The following is a 21900-nucleotide window of genomic DNA, read 5'->3' as shown; positions in this document are numbered from 1 at the left end:
GTGGATAGAGTGTCAGGCCTGTAATCAGCGAGACATAGCATAGTAGATAGACACATCTTCCTACATTCACATCCATTCTCAGAGCGTGTGTGGTCTAGATGTATGATCCTGGGCAAGTCACTTAATCTTGTTTGCCTCAATTTCCTTATCTGTACAACAAGCTGGACAAGGAAAAGGCAAATCATTTCAGTGCCTTTGCCAAGAAAACTCAATGGGGTCAAGCAGAGTAAGGCATGACTGAAAAAAGGACTGAACAATGTGTGTCAGGTACTATGCTTAATACACTGTGCTAAGAGATTTTTTTATATAAGGTATTTCATCACAAAGAAAACCCTCCAGAATAGTGACCCCAGTGCCTATGTCAGGCAACCTGCAAGATTCTGCCCCTGTGGTCTCTTATTCTTCCACCAAGGAGAAAGGTATAATCACTTTTGTAAAGTGATTGTAAAGGGAGCCACACAAGAAAATTAATCCCAACCTCCATAAACCTCCTTATTTTGATCACAATTTTGATTCAATTCTATAATCAACCTGACTGATCGGATTGTTTCAAGTTAATTCAAATCCACATCCAAGAATTTAAAATTTGCTATTACTGAGGATATTCAAAGTAATCTAATTGAAACTCTAACATTGTTCTTCAGTCACTTTTCAATCATGTCCAATGCTTTGTGACCCCAATTTGGGTATTCCTTGGCAAAGATACTGAAGTAGTTCCCTCATTTCCTTTTCCAACTCATTTTACAAATGAGAAAACTGAGACACATAGGGTTAAGTGACTTGCCCAGAGTCTTTCAGCTAGTAAACTAGATTTGAACTCAAGAAGATGAGTTTTCCTGACGCTAGGACTGGCACTCTATCCACCACCAGATTATCTAGCTGCCCTAAAGGTAACTAAATGAGAAGTTCCCATGACGATTTAAGTCATGGCAGCATTATTAGACAAAGTATATTGGCTCCCATGATGACCATATTGACAAAGCTTTCATTCTGAAGAGTATGATTAAATTTGTTTTAACAATGTCTCACAATGCTCCTCTGGGGCACATTATCTCTTGCCTTTTCTTTACAACCTTAAAGTTTAGCCTTGTTCATAGATTCAGATAAATGCTTATTAAATGATATCCTATCTCAGTCAAAACACAACATATCTCAAGGTGAGGTTTTCAATCAGTCACTACCTAGCGACACTGAACTTGGTCTGCCTGACTCTTTGTGGCCCCACAAACGCACACTTGGCAAAGATACTGGAGCGGCTTGCCATTTTCTTCTTCAGTCCCTTTTACAAATCAGGCAAACAGGATTAAGGGACTTTCTCAGAGTAACACAACTAGGAAGAATCTAAACAGAATCTGAACTCGGGTCTTTCTGCCTCCAAGCACAGTATTCTATCCACTGAGCTACCTAGCTGCTTAAGAAAACTAGTGAGATGATTTAAAATAATGCATTGTCTAAAACACTGAAAATCTCGAATTCTCTTTCTTCCTTCCCTCCTCTTCCAGGAGCATTTCTACAGTAAACATCAAGCAGCATCTTACTCATTCTCATGAAAGGCAAGAAGGACTTTTACCACTGCCAGACATTAATGTGTTTTTTTTTCTCTTTGAGGCTACTGTTGCCATAATGATATAATTAACCACATGGATACTCAATGATTCCTGTCTGAAATAGCTGCTTCAATGAATAATATAATGACATTTCTCACTTTAAAAAAAGTCAATGAATAAAAAGGCAAGTAATGAGGCACAGGGAAACAAAACAAAACAAAAATTATAAACTTGAGGAGAAAGCAAAAAATTCTCAAGCTCCCTAGAAGAAGTAATTTCATTTCTGTAGCAAAATTGAATCATTTAAGAGTCACATTATAACCATGTATTTGCACATATTTTTACGGTTTATAATGCACTTTACTTATAATGACACTATGAGGTTGGTAGGATAAGCATTATTATTGCTTTCAATAGAGGAAACTGAGTTTCAGAGGGAAAGTGATTTGCCCATCATCACCAAACTAATGGGTTTCAGAGCTGAATTTCTGGCTTATTGTTCTTTCCACCATGTCACCTCTTTTCAGATGTGCTGGCCATGTAGTAATCAAAGTTAAAAAACAATTTGTTAAGGAAGCAAGGGGTTAATAATCAGACATTTTGAAGCCATATGGATGAAAGTTCTCAGGAAGATGACTGCAAGTAATCATGTTGGAAGACCAGATGAGTCATCCGGAAGACATACTACATCAAAGTACTGGGAAGTTAACAAGGTGGTCTCTGGGGTACACATCCCAAGCCCCAGCATTCTGGGACATTGGGATAAGAGAGGAGTATAGAGAAGGCTTGCCATTCTGGAATCACTTTTATTTTTATATCTAAACTAACAGACTCTCTCTTTAGACTTCCCTGATGCCTTTATTACATAGTGAAAAACCTCTGGTTTTCTGGATCCGGTCTTTCTTCAAATGGACATTCTGGATACACCTCTTCCCTTATCCTAGTACCACCACACTGGTGCATTTGTTGATAACATTGCTACCTTCCTCTCACCTCTCTCCCATCCCCATTTTTGGAGTAGAAATAGAATCAGACAAGTCTCCTGAATAAGCCCTCCCCCCTTCCTACAAAATTCTGGTTTTTATCGTTGTACCTAAGCACTCCTATTAGAGGGAGAGAGGAATGAATGTCCAGAATAACCTCAGTACTAGATTGGAGAAGAGAGTGGTTCCTTAGTGGATGGTTTGACTCACCTAAGGCTTGAATCTACACCCTTCAGAGAACAGGCTGCATCACTTTTGATCCAGATATATCCTTATTCCTTGCTCATAATCCAACAGGATTCAAGTCAAGATATGCAAGGCTTCTCAGAGTTAAAAATGTGTTGAATCAAGGTCTTTTGCTTTATAGCACTTTGTGGTTAACTGGCTTTTTTTTTGGGAAAACTCTAAATTCTGCCTCAAATTAAGTTGTAATAGATATGTATTAGACATGTAATAGATATAGCAATTTATTTATTTATTTATACTCATTTATTATTTATTAATACCTAGCAGACTTATTTATCAATACTTAGCAGAATGGAAGATAGGAACCACAAACACTTATCTCAAGCCTGTTAAGAATTTGGGATGTCATTGATACAGCTACTCTCTTCCAACTTGTCTATTCTTATTGTGGTAAAAACAAACCATCATCAGGGTAGCTAGCCAACCCTCCGGGATGAATTTCTTCATGTTTTTAAAACTAAACAGATGCTCAGAGACCAGATAGCATCCATGTCTAATTGGTACTTACAGCCTTCTCCACTTGGTAGGGCCTGTGAATACTGGAACTCTCCTAGCGTAATTTTCCCTAATTCCCAGTCCTCTTTGTTTCACAAAAATATACACATATGAAAACACAGGCATAGAATGAGTAGTCTATAACTTGTGCCTCTTTCTCTTTGTTAATGAATACACCCAAGGATGAGATTCTTTGCTGAATTCTAGACAACACATCTATGATCTCATAGAACAAAAATAACAGGACAAGGTATTTGAACAACAGACCTTTTAGAATAGATTTATGTTAACCAGTATAGTACAATAAATGTTTTGAATCTCCTTGTTCACTGAGCCAATTAAGAGTGTTGATAACCCCAGACAAGGATATCTATTAACATTTCAAAAGTAGTTTTGTCCTCATTTGAGATAAAAATCTATTTAAATCTATGTCTAATCTAATGTAATCTAAATCTATCTAGTGACTGGAGAGTAGTAAATGACTTTCATTGAAAATTGTAAAGGCATTCAATAAATATTCAGTAAATGACTACTCTGAACCAGGCACTTTATTAAATACAGGAGATAAGACAAAAACAAACAGTCCCTGCACTCAAAGATCTTAATTCTATAGGTAAAAACAACATGTGCACAGAAATGAAATGCATAGTAGACATAAAATAGTTTCTTAAGAGAGGATTCTAGCAATTGTGGAGAGTAGAGGTGGGAGTGAAGTGGAAGGAGAAGGAATCAAGCTAGCTTACAGTGGCACTTGAAATGAGCTTTGAAGGAATCTTGAGATTTAAGGATTCAGAAGTGATAAGGGACTACATTGCCAGACATGGAAAAGAGACTGTGCAAAACTGTACTGGGAGGACATAGAATATTATATGCTGGTTACAGTAAACTTGTCAATTTGGTTGAAACATAGACTGTATGAAGGTGAAGAATGAGAAATGATACTGGAAAGTCAGAATGAAGGCCAAATACAACAGGTTTCAAAAGCCAAAGAGAGAATTTTTTTTTAAAAAATTATTTATTTATTATAACTTTTTATTGACAGAGCCCATGCCTGGGTAATTTTTTTTTTTTTTTTTACAACATTATCTCTTGCACTCACTTCTGTTCTGACTTTTTCCCTCCCTCTCTTCACCCCCTCCCCAAGATGGCAAGCAGTCCTATACATGTTAAATAGGTTACAGTGTATCCTAGATACAATATATGTGTGCAGAACTGAACAGTTCTCTTGTTGCACAGGGAGAATTGGATTCAGAAGGTAAAAATAACCTGGGAAGAAAAACAAAAATGCAAGCAGTTTACATTCATTTCCCAGTGTTCTTTCTTTGGGTGTAACTGCTTCTGTTCATCCTTGATCAATTGAAACTGTTAGATCAAATAGAGAATTTTCTACTTTATTTCAGAAGAAAAGAAAGCCATTAGAGCTTGGAGAGTACAGAAGTGACACAGCTAAACCAGACCTGTGCTTTAGGGATATCAGTCTAATATAAACATAAAAAACAAATAAAAATAATTAAATTTGGGGTAGTTTAAGAGGGAGGGTAGGTTCTCTTGGAAGGGGCAGAGAGGAATCAGAAAAGCCTTTAAGAAAAAGATGATGTTTGTATTGGGTCATGAAAGATGATGGAGAGTTGAAAAGGGAGTGCATTTTAGACATGGTAGATGGTCAGTGCAAAAGCAATGAGTCAGGAGATGGAGAATTGCATAAGATGAAAAGAGATAGTGCCAGTTTGGCTTGATCATATGGGGTATGGGGGAATCATGTCCAGTGATGCCATAAAGTTAGATTGGAACCAAGCTGTGGCTATAAAGATGGTATATGTACCATATACCAGAATTTTAAACGCAGATAGGGTTGAATGAACCAAAAGAAACAATGAAGCTTTGTCTAGTAGCTTGTACTATCATGCCCACTTTTGGGAGACATGAAAGAGCAATCATGGCTTGGTGCCCTTGGGAATTCTGCCTAGTAATATACATATCTGAGTGACCTGTTTTATTTGGTACACTCAGCATAACATGAAATTTAGAAGTGTTTATGTTGAACTGGTTTAAATTTATTCTCTCACTAAATTATAGTTGATGATGTGTCAATAAATGAAAACAAGAAAATGCTACATAACTCAGAAAATCCAGTCAATTTTCCAAGGTTTCTAAATAGGGGACTGTATCATATATTCAGAAGACTTTAGTTTCACAAGAGTTGCCTATAGGTTCAGGGTTCAAGTACTACTTGGGTTGTCCATTTTAGAAGAGGAGATATATATATATATATATATATATAGTTTTAAAATACCATTCATGTTTCAATACTAAGTTTTTAAGTAACTTGTACACTGAAGTTTAAGAATACAAAGAAACTAGCTGTATACTAGGGAGATATGTAAAAAGTGATCTTTAGGCCATTAAAAAAAAAATCATCATTTGATATTTTAAGAGTGCAGCCGTAGGGAAGAGAATGTGGAATTCTAAAATACTTAAAAATTGACCTTGGACTATAAAAAAGTAATTTTTTCTGTCCTGTTCTATTAAGCACTTAAAATAATTTCTTACTCATATTTCATTCTTAAATAAGAAAACAATCTTTAAAGAGTAACTGATTTGTAATGGAAAAATTGGATAGTTCATCTATTTATATATACTAATTTCTATATTTCTCTATGTCTTCCAACTGTCTCATAACACACAGCAAAGAAATGCCATGATGTAATGCTGCTCCATTACAGTTCACTGTACTGGCTGTTTACTTCTTATCTAAGGCCAGGAGTCTCTTGGAATGAGAGACTGGAAGACTAAGAGGTTGTGATAGAAACAGTATACTTGGATTTCAGCAAGCCTTCTGGAAAAAGTTCCTTATATCTCTAAGAACTAGAAGGAGAAAAATATTCTTTTTATACAGTTAGATAGGTATAGTTTAAAATGTATGCCTATACTCAGAAAAGAGTGATTGATGGATAAGTATAAATGAGGATGAAAGTCTCAAGTGTGTTGTTGCCTCAGGGATTGACTCTATTGTGTTCGACATTTTTATTAGTGATTTGTGCAAACCATTACCAAAGTGCTTGGTCTCCCATGGCTTGGGTTCAATTTTGAGAATCTCTGTCAAAATTTTATGTGGCTCTTACCCCCAACATAAAGTTTCTCCTGGCAACATTAGAATTTGGATTAAGAGCCCTAAGCTTCCATGAAGGGACTGGCTAACAAAAAACTGAATCCAAGATAGGTTTTATTTAATACAACACAGTAAATGCACAAGCTAATAAACAGTCAAAACAACTTCCTTTCTCTTCAAGAGTCCTAGGACCTTATGCAATTTACTTTATAATAGCACTTTGGGAAAGATTTTTATGCAAAAGGAAATAACTGAAGGTTATGTAAGAATCAAAAAGCTCCCTCTTTTTTGATGGGCTTCCACCTGTCTAGGGATCTATACAATCTTTCTAACCTATAATATTATCCTGGGTAGAGTTCATTTTGCCCCCAATAGTAAAATACTCAAGGTTGTTGGGGAGGCAATGTGGTTTTGAAGTCAGAAGACTAAACAAGTGTGTGTTCAAAGGAAAGCATTTAGGATAGTAAGGACTGGTTGGAGAAACTAAGGATAGTCATCCTGGAGAAGAGATGGAAATGAAATAGGCATAATAAAAGATTTCAAGTTTTAGGACTTTAGAAGTTTTTTAGAAAGATTAGATTTCTAGTTCATTCCAGGGAAGAGAAAAGGAAATAAATGCTTTTATATGTTATATTGTCAATATACAAATGCTTATATAATTTCTATGTACCAGGTACTATGTTAAGCTTTTTACAAATAATTTATTATTTGATCCCCATAACAACCTTTTGAAGCAGATACAATTACTCCCACCTAAAAGCTTAAAAAACGGAGGCATACTGAGGCTTAAAAAAAACGGAGGCATACTGAGGCTTAGATCTTGAACTCAGATTTTCCTTCTTCTAGGCTTAATGAAGTCAGTCTATATATCAGGCCACCTAACTGTTTCCAGGGCGAAGGCTAAAAGACAGTAGAAGTTACAGAGAGAAAGGATTTTAACTCTCCTTAACAGAAAACCTCTTAATAAATCAATATTAAATCCTCTGTTTGACTTTTAAAGTTTTTCATAACCTGGATCCATTCTAACTTTCCAGTCCCCTTATAACTTACTCCTTACTCCTTCTCTTTGTACTTGCAATTCAATCACATTCTATCTCTTCTCTCTGGCATTTCCATTGGCTATCTTCAATACCTGGAACTTTCTCCATGCTCACTTCTGCCTTCTATTTTCCCCAGTTTCATTTAAAGTTCCAGCTAAACCACCATCTCTGAAAGAAGCCTTTCCAAGTTTTTTCTAATCTTACTGTCTGCTGAACACCTCTAATTCACCGTATCTATTTCATTTATACATAGATGTTCCATGTTTTCTCCTTTATTAGAGTGTGCATAGTCCCAGGATTTAGCACAGTGCCTAACACATAGCAGGTGCCTAATAAATGCTTGTTAATAAATGCCAAAAGGAGGGGAAATTATATAAGCATTTGTATATTGACTATATAACATATATAAGCATTTATCTGGAATGAACTAGAAATCTAATCTTTAGATTACATACAAAGGATATCAGTAGTCACTTCCCAGTAGGGGGAAGAAGGGGAAAAATTGGAACAAAAGGTTTTGCAATTGTCAATGCTGAAAAATTATCCATGCATATATCTTGTAAATAAAAAAGCTATAATAAAAAAAAGAGCTTTTAAAAAAAGAATATTTTGTTTAATATTTATTATTAGAATCCTGCTTCTCTGACAAACAACTTTTAAAAACCTGAAGATCAGAGCGGACAATGGCTTTTGTATATAATCTCACTTACCCAACCTACTTAGGTTTAATTCTTAAAGTATTTCATTCAATATCTAGGGTACTGACTTGAATGTGGATCACATTTTAAACTATATAATCATAAAAATTTGAACAAAATGGTATAGAGTCAGGAAACCATGTCATATAAAAAGGAGCTGAAGGATCTTGGGAAGCTCATCCTTTTAGGAAATAAATTAGAGTCATGAGAGTTCTTCAGTTACGTATAGAGATATATTGTATAATGGGGCATAAACTTTTCTGCATTACTGCAGAGGACAAAACCGGAACAAATGAATGAAAAAAATTAAAAGGCAACAGAATTTGGCTGAAAAGAGGAAAATATTTTCAAAAAAATATGAATCATTTAACAATGGATTTTTAACAAGAATTTAGAGAATTCTCCTGTACCACTGAATTCTCTGTGGCTACAAGTCATTTAAACAAAAACTAGATGACCATCTGCCAAGATAATTAATTGGATAAGAAGTTAGACTTCATGACTAAGGACCCATCCAACTCAAAGGATCTATGGCAAATTTGTTGTTAAGAATAAAAAAATGTGAACTTTGCTGAGGACCTGTTTTATATTCAATATTTTGTTAGCCTGAGTCTTTTCATGGAAACTTAGGGCTCTTAATCCAAATTCTGATGTTGCCAGGGGAAACTTTAGGTTGGGGGCAAGAGCCATATAAAATTTTGACAGACTCTCAAGACTGAATTGGAGAATTTTGCACTGAACATCCTGTTCAGCCTCTTTCTTCCTCTCTATCCTTGTTCGTGGAGAAAACAGCAGAATACAAAAAAGGAAATGCTCATTTAATTTGACTGAAAATGGTAGAAAGGAGATAAAGACAAGCAATTGCTAAATTAGGTTATCTAGTTCTCAATGTGCCTTTTTTAGTCATCAGGTTTTAGTGTGGTTGGCTAGATTTAGTATCTTTAAATGTTGGTGTCCAGGGGATAGTAGGAAACAAAATTAAACACAGAAACAATGTTCTTATTTTTTTTATTTTAAGATACACCAAGTTTAAAAAACAGGCCAACATGCCCTTTTTCCTTATGTGGCTATGCAATGAACAACCTGGCTCTTCTGTAACTTAGCAGTTTTAAAAGTCTATTTTTAGCCAGTATTATTGCAGATGAATCACATTTACCGTTGACAGTTAATATCCAGAGCCCAACCAGTTCTACTAATGACTGGTCATCCTACAACATCTCTTTCCACTCTTCTAAGGAGCTGAATTGCAGCTCAAAAGGATGAAACTCAAATGCAAAGCCAGCAAACACACTGTTCCAAACCGTAAGAAAGTATGGAATATTTATCAAATAAAAATATGTTTAGCAATGAATTGTTTGCACTTGAGGACCTATTTCCTATCCAAGGATTAAATATGGCTCAAGCCCAAGAGAATCAGTTCAAAGATATTTTCACCTGTGTTTCCAAACAAAAATTCCATCTCTTACAAGAAACCTTTCCCTGCCCTCCTTAATGTGTTTGCCCTTCCTTGGAGATTACCTCCAATTTAACAGGAGCTTACACTCATACCTATGCTTGACATTTGTTTGCGAGCTCCCTCTCACTTTCCTTGAGTTCTTGGGCAGCAGAGAATGTTAGCTTTGCTTTGTATCCTCAGGGATTGGTGGAGTATCTGATACACAGTAGTCACTCAATAAATGCTCCAAGTCACTAATAATCAGAGAAATGCAAATTAAAAAAAAAAAAAACCAAAAACTTTGAGATGCTACCTCACATCTATCAGACTGATAAGATTACCAAAGAGGAAAATGACAGATTTTGGAGGGATTATGGAAAAAAACAAGTTACTAATATCTATGGGTGGAGCTATATATTGGTAATTTGTAACTACGCCCAGAAAAGTTACCTAACTTCCCAAACCCTTTTACCCACCTATACTACCTGTAGACCAACAGCTAATTAAAAAAAAAGCTTCATTGAAAAAATAAAAATAAAAATACTTAAAGACTCGATTTTTTTATTCCCGTTATCAATTACTTTAATCCTTTTACAGAGCTAGCCTAAAATTAACCTTCATTTTGCCCTGTGAATGGATGCTCCCATCTTCTTACTATCCTTTGTAATCCAAACTAACCAAAAGATGAAAATATCCCTGGCTCCAGCAGTTTAGAAGCTAACAAGTCTCCACCAGGATAAAGTGATCTGCATTTGAAAAAAGACTGAAAAAGTTTATTAACAAAGGACTTAAATGATATTCACAAATATTTGCTATATATAAATAGGATACTTTTGCAAATATATCTACATACTTTCTTCTATATATAAAAAGTACCTCAAAAGAAAACACTCTCAGTGAATAACTAAAATGATGGGGATTTGTGAATGCATAAATTCCAGAAGAATTTTTAAATAAGAATTAACTGGACAAACGTTAGCAAAAAGTGCATTATTATGAGTTGTCAACTGTAACGTGGATTATTAAACAAAACGATATCATGACAACATGTGTTACATAGACATAATCTGTCTTTAGATGCATGAATAAATTTATGTAAATCCAGGTCCCTTTTGCTTGGTTAGTTCAACATCACCATATGTACCTTTTTTTTTTAAACCACACATCCTTTCAAATTCTATATCATAGAGACTCAGAGAGTCTATGGATTCTATAAATCTGTATCTATATTAATAACCATTCAGCAATCATTCTACCCTATTAATCTGATACTGGAGAGTATCGGAGATTTTTATTTTGGGATGAAATTTCCAATTTGCTAATTACCTCTCCACAAATCAAGTAAATAATAGCCAATTCCCTATTTGTCTTCACAGACAGATAAAAATAAACCTAGCATAACTGGTTTGGTCAATAATTTTAATTAAGATCACCCAGCTAATGCTGAACACTATCACACAAAGAAAACAAAACAAATTGTCACTTCTACTAAATAGTACTGTGTCCATAAAAATGAAGTTATCTATCATGAAGAAATAAAATCACCCAATTTCAGTGCTGAGTGATTTCAACTCCAGCTTTACTCAATCTAAGACCAGTTTTGTGATGAAGGCATGTTGTTGTTGTTTTGTTCACTAAAATCTTGAAATCAAACAATGAAGGAGGGGTGTTGGCTGATGGTTACTTGTGGGAAGGAAAGAAGGAGAAAGGAATAAAACTTTATGATAATACAATTATGGGCAGATTAACCAGTTTACTGTGTCTAACTTGCTGGACAACTGTGGCCACACCTTTTATTTTGCAAGTAGGAAAATTGAGGCTGATGATGTTAAAACAGCTACTTTAGAGCTTAGCCAAGACTAGAAGTTTGGTGAAATTCTCTCTCTACCACATATGCTGCCATTCCATTCAATTTTATTTAATTCAATTCTATTCAACAAACACTTACCACTTACTATGTACAAGGTACTTGGTTAAGGGTCAGAGACAAAGATAACTTCTACCTCAGGGAATCTAAATTTTATGGGGGAAAGAGGAAATAGAACATGGAGATAAATATACAAAATATATAAAAGTTAAGACAAAGTAATTTCAAGTATAAAGGATAAAACAGTAAAAATATGGCAATCAAGACATATTAATGAATAAAAATTGAAAACTGAACAGAATTTTCCTCCTCTATATACCCTTTCTAAAAGAATAAGATTTACATTGTTATTTCACATAAACAAAACAGATGCTTTCTTTTGGTAGAAAGGAGAGAGGGAGTTAACACAAAAATCCCAGATACCATTGGTATTTCCATATATCCTTTCCTAGCCCATCCTCTAGAGTCAATGACCAATGCATCAAGAATTTGCCAAGAGAAACAATGAAGTCACTGATCCTACAAAGTTTGAGAGCATCATCCAATTTGCCTCTTTGTTTTCTTCTTCAAGATGTTTAATTACTTCTCATTATTCCTCATTTGTGATTGTTGGCAGAACATGTATTCTCAACTACTACTGTAAACAAGTGAGCATATTCACTCCTTCCCTTCAGTAGTTTCTGATACTACAGATAATTGGTCATTGTTAAATGTTGTTAAAACAATATGGGGTTGGCTTCATCAATGGATAAAAATGTTACCTCTTCCTATGCCCTAAATGATGAGAGTTCTAAAAGCACTCAAATCACTTTTGACATACATTTACACCATGTAGAAAAACAATTTTCAACTTAAGTCACACCTGTGTATTTAGATAATTTATAGATCTTCTTAAACTTTTTTCCTTTACAATCCCTTATCTGCCCAAGAAATTTTTATGTGATCCCAGCTATTTAAATATATAAAATCAAACATTTACAGATAATAAATCATAACTCTGTGGCCCTACATTCAGTTACAGAATCCCATATGGGGTCGTAACCCACAATTTAAGAAGTTTTGTTTTATAGTACATGAACTATTCAGCATGTTTTAACTTGAATTCAAAAATGTTGGATTTGCTGAATAACTAAATGTGTTACGTAAGACTAATATTAACTCTATATAGATTCCACAGAAAGGCTTTTTAATTCAACTGCCTAATTTTATGGTCTCAGGATATGGTACTATTTATGAAACTTAGCTACGGCAGAAATTTCATTTACAAATCTTTGAATATGGAAAGGCAGAGGAGATACATTAAGGGTTTGTCTCATTGATTATTTGTAATATCAGCATCTAGCACAGTTCTTGAGATATAACTAGCTCTTAATAAAAGCTGAAAAGGGAAAAAAAAACATTTTTAGATGTTGAGAGGGAGCGTGTATTACTTGTAAGCTACAAATTTACAGCCTAGAAGAGACAAAATTGATACAATTTATATAGTTAAAGTAAAAGCCAGCAGAAACAAAATTGGTTCAATTTATATAGTTAAAGTAAAAGCCAGCATTTAATAAAGGACATAAATATGATAGTAAGTGACATAAGTAATATATGAAAGATGATTCATCCTATCTTGTGAAAACAACTTGAAACTATCTAAGGGAACAGGCTTCAAATTCAAAGTATTGAAAAAGGAAAGAAGAAAAAAGTATTCTCCTACTAAAAGCACTTACTATGTGTCAGGCACTGTGTAAAGCACTTTGTAATTTTTATCTAACTTGTCTCACAACAAATCTGGAAGGTAGACATTATTATTATAATACCCATTTTACAGGTGAAATAACTGAGGCAGACAGAACTTAAAAGAGATTTGCGCTGGGTCACATAGCACAAGTATCCGGGGCTTAATTTGAATTCAGGCCTTCTTGACTACAGAGCTAACACTATCCACTGAACCACCTATATACTTCTTCCCTAGGGAAGGAATTTTATCATGTAGAAGTTGATAGTGTTAAGGTAATGGTGAGAAACTTTTTTTTTTGGTGGTAGTGGTAAGGATTGTAAAGATTAAATAAGATAATATTTGTAAATTGTTTAGCACAGCAACTGATACATAGTAACAGGTGTCTAATAGTCTTTCCTTCCTTCCTTCCTTCCTTCCTTCCTTCCTTCCTTCCTTCCTTCCTTCCTTCCTTCCTTCCTTCCTTGCTATCTTCCTCACTTCTTTCCTCTCTCCTTCCCTTTCTTCCCTCTCTCCCTCTAAGACAGCATGTCATAGACATTTTATAGAAGTAGGTAATAAAATAGTTGACAAAATAGCATTATTCAAAATTATTACTATTTTTAATAACTACTTATTAAAATTGTTATGTATTTTAAAATGTTCATTCCGGGAAAAAAGGGGTTTGTATAAAAGATTAAAGGCATAAACCCCCCTGATTTTGTTACCCCTGCTTCATTTTATAGATAAAGATACTGAAGCCTTAAAGGGTTAAGTTATATTCCTAAGGTTGAATTTACAAGGGGAGACAGAGCCAAGAGGAGAATGGTCATTTCCATACTAACCCAGAATTCTTTTCAATACTACAGTGCAAAGTTTCAGTCAAGGAACCAGAACGGGGACTAGGACCAGGTCTTTTACTATTTTAATCCAAGACTGTTTGACCTAGAAGTTTTTGCTAGGAGTACAGAACATTCTGTTACACTTCTTTGTGATGGGTAAGAGGTTATTCTTGATTACTCTGCAGCAGTGAAATCACACTGCAGGAGGGAAATCACAGATAAGTATCTAAAGCTTTGGCTAAGAGAATCATCAGAAAAAGTACTGGACCTGGTGTCAGGAAGACCCAAGTTCAAATCCTCCCCAGATTGTGACCCTGGACAAGTTAGTTAACCTCTCAGCCTCTGTTTCCTCATCTATAAAATTGGAATAATAACAGCATGTAGGGATCAACTGAGATTATTTGTAGAATCTTTTGTAAGCCTTAAAATGCTATAAAGAATGCTAGCTATTATATCTTTCAAAGAAAACTGTGTGCACTATGGCAAAGAAAAAATGATCAAATCCAAAGAGAGGATTCCATTAAAATACACACTTAGAGTTAAATATTTTTTGTCATTGGATTGTAAGCTCCTAGAGAGTGGGGATTATTTTGTGCCTCTTTTTTGTATCCCTAGACCTTAGCACATATCCTGGCACTTAGTAAGTCCTTAATAAATGTTTACTGGTTGGTATCAGTTAAATGTCAGTTTAACAAAAAATGTGGATGCTTATAAAGGTGTGAAAGGCTAGATAGATGAAAGCAAAGATATATTAATATATGCAAAATTTTATCAATATGGGTATTTCCTTTACTAATGGAGACTATATAACCTTATTAGAGGATAATTTTTGAGATATTGTTCCACATAACTATAGCTTTTGCCATGTGATTTCACTGACGGAACAATGTCAATATAATGGTGGTTCAGCTTCATTGCTGGTGGCTCAACTGATTGATCATTTAAAACAGGATCCTATGTTAAGGGGGGAATTTGGAAAAGAGAGACAATAGGATCAATAATTTCAAGAAAACTCCCCACAAGGAAATATTCTCCATCAATGCAGTTCACCAGCTCATCTGCAATTTATCATCTCAGAAATTTATCCAGGAAAAGTGAAATGGCTTACCCAGACTAACAAAGCTAACATGTATTAGAGACCTTATTTGAATTCAGTTAGAAGAGTCTTCCTGGCTCCAGATCCTATGCTCCATCCTCAATGTCAGCTACATCCGTAATATCTGACACTAGCTGTGTGACCCTAGGTAAATTATTTGACACTGTTTGCCTCAGTTTCCTCATGTATAAAGTAGAGAAGGAAATGGTACTGGAGAAGAAAAAGATACTGCAGTATCTTTGCCAAGAAAACCCCAAGTGAAGAGTCAGACACAATGAAAATGACTGAATAGCAATAAGAATAGTTCTTTGATAAGGTTTCTTAAACCTTTTTTGTGTCAGAGATCTCTTTGGCAATCTAGTGAACTCTGATCTCTTCGTAAAATAATGTTTTTAAATGCATAAAATAAAAAGGCAAAGGAGTACAAAAGAAACCAATTATATTGAAGTACAATTATCAAAATTTATTTAAAAAAATCATGTACTTCCTCGTTAAAAACCACAGATTATAGCAATTCAAAGATACTTATGAAATTCAAATATATTTCCATTTAAACATATAATGAAGGAAGCACATACTTTAAAAGAGAAAATTAGTTTGCTCATAGAAATATAAAATAGGATTCAAATTATTAATTTGCTAATATTCTACACAGTTTATATGTTTTGGTCTTTAGCTTTGACAATATATTGGGAATGCAGATGTGTTTTGTCAAAAATGGGAAAAGCGACTTCTATCAAGAGTTAAAAATTGGTGATTTTCTCATTCTAGACATTGAAAAATGCCTTCCAGAAGTAGCTGCTCTGAACACATACCCCAAACACCAACCAACAAATACAGTGAGGATCCTGCCATCCAGGGCGTCAAAACAATGAAGAGGGGAAATAAAAAGAATGATTATAGCCTTGAGACCAATCCTGTCCTCAGAAGTCCCAAATCAGATACTACACAGAATGGAAATTCTCCCAAAGAAGCCAATCTCTCGAGAGATGACTTGTTATTCCTCCTAAGCATTCTGGAAGGAGAAGTGCAGGTCAGTTACATTTTGAGTCATTATCCATATTTCAATTTTAAATTTGGTATACATTCTGCCACGCATTCATATGTTATATGTATTTGCATGCCCTTGACAGCCTATGGTCATGCGTGCGCAAGCACAAGTTCTCCCCCCCACCATCCCTTCTGCCAACGAGGAGAGCAATTAATCATCTTTAAACGAGCTGTCATTAAGACATGCTATTGGAATGCATGTTGTGAAAGGTCACATCCTCAGCTTCAATGCACCAACATGCATCTATAACAATAATACCAGGTGACTTCTGGGGTGGTTTTCAATAACAATAGCTGCTTTTGTACCCAGTTCTACACTTACTATATTAACCTACTGGAAAAGCCTAAAAGCAACTGTTGAGACTTGGAAAATCTTGTTACCTACATTTGAAAATTCAATGAAATAAAAAATTAAATGCTAGTTTAAAAAGAGGTATCAAGTTAACTAAATACTTATAGGTAAGATGAAAGTAGGAGGACAAAGGAACCCATCTCCATTGCTTTCTCTTCAGTAAGAACTACAATTTAACATTAACTATGTTTGAAATGTCAGAACCATTGTTATACTGAATAAGAAGTTACTTGCTGCTAATTCAGACAGCCTGTTTTTATGTACCTTGTGTTCCAACAGGCTAGAGATGAAGTCATAGGCATTTTAAAGGCTGAAAAAATGGACTTGGCTTTGCTGGAAGCTCAGTATGGGTTTGTCACTCCAAAAAAGGTGTTAGAGGCTCTCCAGAGAGATGCCATTCAAGCAAAGGTTGCTCCGTGGCAGGAGGACATCTATGAGAAACCAATCAATGAGGTATGTACCATATAAGGTGCTCTAACAGGAAACTTTAAAGTATATTTGTAAGGTGGAAGAATCTGACAGCTTAGCCAAGTACCAAGCTTAGCTGGTAAAAACCTTCTTTTGTATTCTTCAATATTTAAATAACTGGAAGAGGAAGCATACTAAAGGCAGAATATGACATGATAAAATTCAATACCATATGGCTTAAGGAAAATCAAGAACAAAACAGGAACAGTATTCTTCTGCTAAGTTTTCTTTCTCAGACATCAAACTGAAACTACCAAATGATAAAGAATTTGTTTAAAAGGAAAAATGAGAAGACAGAGATTAGAACATCTTCCAGGGGCTTGTAGGTTAATATCTTAGGCAATAATAAAAAACAGATAAAGTTCAACTGCAGAAGTTAATTTTTTTTAACAGTGAGATATTATGTCATAGAAACTTTGAGCATGAATGGAAATGACCTGAAGAGCTATCCAAGAAATAATTTTTGAAAACATACACTTCTGTCATGTATTTTGCATAAGTGCATACTCTCTTTTTCCTTCAAAATTTTAAAGGCAGCAAAAAACTTTTCAACACCAAGTTTGCTCAGCAATTGCAATGATAGATATAAATAATGTTCTAAACATGGCAACCATGGTGCAAATGTATAGTGGCTTCTGAGTCTTTGGCTGACACTTCTCAATTGTCTTAGGATTGTTTTAGCCTTTTTATTTTCCTTTGAAGCTTTGATGGGATTATTTTTTAAATCAATTTCTCATTAAAAAAATAAGTTGGGGATGCGAAGCACATACTAAAACTGAAGATCATGAAGGCATAATTTGGACAAACTTCTCCACATGACTCTGGCAGCAGAGTTCAGCACTGACCTCTAATATCCTTGCTATTCTCGTCTTCTATGTCTCCTGAGAAAGAGACTCCCAGTCTTGCCAAATTGTGAAGGAGTTTGGTCATGTAAATCAGCATCGCTGAGGGGTTGGGCCTAGACCACCCAAAATTTGCTGACTTATGATTTAATCCAAATTTTAAGCATGGGGAGCCAAAGCTAAAACTCAAGAATATTAAACCATTCTACTGGCTCCCAACAAATTAAAAGCAATACAGGATCACAGATACATCTCCAAATATTTTAACAATTAGAACCCCTATCACCGGTTCCACAGTAATAAGCCAACAAATTCCTACAATACAAATTAAAAATCATAGGGCATATGCTGTGACAAAATTCCAAACCAAGTTGATAAAATATAGCAAATAGATCAACCCCAGTGCTATAGTATAGTAACATTAAATTTCAGTTACAAAATAATTCTTTTAAAAATCACCAAAATTAAAACCCCATTCATTTTCTCCAAATGCCTAAAATATAAGTACTTTCCTTTTTTTTTTTTCTTTTTTCTTTCTTTCTTTCTTTATTTTTTAAATAAGTTTTTATTGATAGAACTCATGCCAGGGTAATTTTTTACAGCATTATCCCTTGCATTCACTTCTGTTCTGATTTTTCCCCTCCCTCCCTCCACCCCTTCCCCCAGATGGCAAGCAGTCCTTTACATGTTGAATGGATTGCAGTATATTCTAGATACAATATATGTGTGCAGAACCGAACAGTTTTCTTGTTGCACAGGGAGAATTGAATTCAGAAGGTATAAATAACCTGGGAAGAAAAACAAAAATGCAAGCAGTTTATATTCATTTCCCAGTGTTCTTTCTCTGGGTGTAGCTGTTTCTGTCCCTCTTTGATCAAGTAAGGCTCTTTTTATCGAAGAGATCCACTTCCATCAGAATACATCCTCAAACAGTATCGTTGTTGAGGTATATAATGATCTCCTGTTTCTGCTCATTTCACTCAGCATCAGTTCATGTAAGTCTCGCCAGTCCTCTCTGTATTCATCCTGCTGATCATTCCTTACAGAACAATAATATTCCATAACATTCATATACCACAATTTACTCAATCATTCTCCAATTGATGGACATCCTTTCATTTTCCAGCTTCTAACCAATAAGTACTTTTCTCAGCACAAAGCCTTAGTGTAGCCATGTTGAACTTCTTTACTATATTTTAAAATATATTCTGTTGAGTCCTTCCTTCATTCTGCTGTCTACAACTTCAACTCACCTATGCCTTGAGACGCCATGAGTCTTTTTGAACCACATGGATCTTTCCCTACTCTGAATTCATCCTCTATGTATTGTCTACACAATTTGTCAGTTTATTTACAAAAAGCATTATCTTACTAGCTAATTATTTCATGTCTTCTCAACAAGTTTGTAAGCATTTTAGTCACTTAGTGTAAAAAGCCTGAAAAGGGAGGAGGTAAGTTATGAAGGGTTTTAGACACCTGAGGATTTTATATTTGATTCTGGAACTGATACAGCTTATTGTGGAGAAGACAACATGGTCAGACTTGCACTTTAGATGAAGATCACTTTATTAGCTGATTGAAGTATAGTCTGGAATGGGGAGACACTTATGACAAGTAGGCTCCTCAGTAGGCTAACAGACACAGTAGCAGTGTCAGAAGAGAGCAGGGAAAGTATTCAAGAGATATTACAAAGGTAAAAAAATCTGTAGATGAAATACAGGGAGTGAAGGAAAGAGTGAGAAAACAATTATGACAACAATTCTGGATGATGTGAAGAAGGTGGCACCCTACAAAAGTAAAAGGAAAATTTGGAGGGGAAAGGGAATATTGGGGAGAAAGATAATGATTTCAGTTTTGGACACATTGAGTTTATGATACCTACAGAATATTCAGTTTGAGAGGTCTGAAGATGGAGATGCAAAATTAGTTGTCAGGAAAGAGGTCAGGGCTAGAAAAAAACAAACTTCAGAATCATTAATATAGAAATAACTGAATCCATGGGAGCTGGGGAGATCATCAAATGAAACAGAAGGAGAAGAGAGATCAAGCAGTGGACAGACACATAGGAGGAGAACCCTGAGAGAATAGTGTCCTGCAAACCTAAAGAGGAGAACTTCTTAAGAAGTGTCAAATGCTGCAGAGAGATCAAGAAGGATAAGGACTGAGAAGAGGCCATTGTATTTGGCAGTTTAAAAATAATTAGTAACTTGAAGAGAGCAGCTTTGATTCAATGATGAAGTCAGAAGAATTCTCAGAAAGTTAAGAGAAGGAAGGAAAGGAAGTGGAGGCACTTATTGTAGAAAGACTTCTCAAAAAGTTTAACTACAAAAGGCTAAATTTAGGGTGTTAGAGATACAAGAAAATAACAGAAATGGAAGGATAAAGTGAGTTTTTTTTTTTTTTTAAGGCTAGGAGAAACATGGACATGTTTGTAGGCAGCTAAAAGATATTGAGAAACTGATGATAAGTGAGAGGGTGAAGATGACAGGAGGGACAATTTATTGAGACAAGATGGAATGGGATTGCTTGTGCAGGTAGAGAGGTTTGCCTTGGAAAGAAGAAGGGCCACTTCATTATGTGAGACGGGTGAAAGAGAAGATAGTGGCAAAAAACATAGGAGTGATAGAAAATACTGAAGAGGCAAGAATATGAAGCTCTCAGCAAATGGATTCAATTTTTTCAGTAAAATAAGAAACAAGATTCTTAGTTAGGAGAATAGGGGAAAGGGAAATAATTAAAGATTTGAAGAGAGATGAAATTATGTAAAAGAATTGTTGCGGAGAGTGGCATAGTGAATTAAATAGAAAGAATGTCTTGCAGCAGTGAGGGCCCAGTTATGTCACAAAAATTTGAAAAGTTTCATGATTTTTTTCCAGCTTCATTCAATGGTATGTAAGTAGGATTAAGTCAGTGAGTATTGGGAGTGATCCAGGATTGGGATTTGGCAGGACAAGATCAGAGATTTGATAAGGGAGCACAGGGCTCAAGAGAACTGGTTTACCACAGTGTCAAGACAGAGAAAGAAGAAGCTTGAAGGAGCTAGTGCAGGCATGATGACCCAAGAACTGAGGAGGTTAAGAGACTGTAAGTCATGACAACAGGACAATAAATTATTTCCTTTTACATCCTCTGATATTCATGACACTATCACCTTGTATTTGCTTTATACAGATCTTGCATTTACTTACATGTTATTTTACCATATAGAATTGTAAACTAAGAAAAGATCCGGTTTCCCTTTTGTTTCTCATAATCCCAGTATCTAGCATATGTCCATTACCTGGTATATGCTTAATAAATAGATGGTGATTGGTTATCTCTACATATAAAGGGGAAAACCCAGAGGCCTCAGGCCCTGTGAGTCATGCTGTGAAACAAAGATAAGAGAAGCTCTTTTATCTCTATTTTACAAGACTGGTTGTAGTGGATATATAGCCTGTCCCAAAGTCCCATTCTCAGGGGGGATATATATATATTTCCTGATTTCTAGCATAACTCCTATTTTAGTTGATTAGTGCTTGCTTTATTATTCATTTATTTTACTGATATTTATGACCAGAGGTCTTGGCTTTGTGTAAGGTATTGTAAGCTAAATAAGTTCTGTGGGACAAGTCAGCCCAGTCTCTGCCCCCAGGGAGCTTATAACCTATAGAAGGTAAAAGGAGAACAGAACCCTCAAATAGGAGGCACTAGATAGTGTGAGGGACTTGGAATGGGTAAAACTCAAATCCTGCCTAATGTATTTACTAGTTTTGTGACTCCCTGGACTTCACATCTTTCCAAGCAGTACCATTCTATAAAGATAAGTCTCCTTTTACCTAGTATTTTACTACTGAATATATTAAACCAAAAAAGAATGATCCAAAGTTTAACTTGGGATATACTATAATGTAAAGTTCATATCTATTTTTTCCCCTTTTAGATATTTGTGTATAGTAAGGAAAAAAAACACATTTAAATAAATAAAACATACATGTAAATACATAAAATATATAAATATTCATATAGTTTTTTCATTTGCACAAAAGAAATCATTAACTCTTCTTGTCTCCTCTGGATTTTGATTACATATGGAAAATTTTCATAAAATCTCAACTCTAATAAGAGAAAAAACTTATATTTATAAAC

At 35.0% G+C, this 21900-nt stretch overlaps 2 protein-coding genes across 7 annotated transcripts in view; one reads left to right on the top strand and one right to left on the bottom strand.

Moving 5' to 3' along the window:
• CMSS1 (cms1 ribosomal small subunit homolog) overlaps positions 1–21900 on the bottom strand; it is a 402077-nt gene that overhangs the window by 242438 nt on the left and 137739 nt on the right. The window lies entirely within an intron of this gene.
• The window catches only part of FILIP1L (filamin A interacting protein 1 like), a 334108-nt gene that overhangs the window by 181761 nt on the left and 130447 nt on the right, over positions 1–21900 (top strand). For all 6 annotated transcript variants that reach the window (XM_051985183.1, XM_051985178.1, XM_051985180.1 and 3 more), the window contains 2 exons: positions 15832–16093; positions 16742–16915. In XM_051985183.1, coding sequence (XP_051841143.1) covers positions 15842–16093; positions 16742–16915 — 426 coding nt within the window. In that variant the 5' untranslated portion in view covers positions 15832–15841. The remainder of the gene's footprint in view (positions 1–15831; positions 16094–16741; positions 16916–21900) is intronic.

This window comes from Antechinus flavipes, chromosome 3 (assembly GCF_016432865.1).
Source record: "Antechinus flavipes isolate AdamAnt ecotype Samford, QLD, Australia chromosome 3, AdamAnt_v2, whole genome shotgun sequence".
Lineage (NCBI taxonomy): Eukaryota > Metazoa > Chordata > Mammalia > Dasyuromorphia > Dasyuridae > Antechinus > Antechinus flavipes.
Note: the sequence above shows the minus strand (reverse complement) of the source record. Positions and strands in the feature narration are given on the sequence as shown.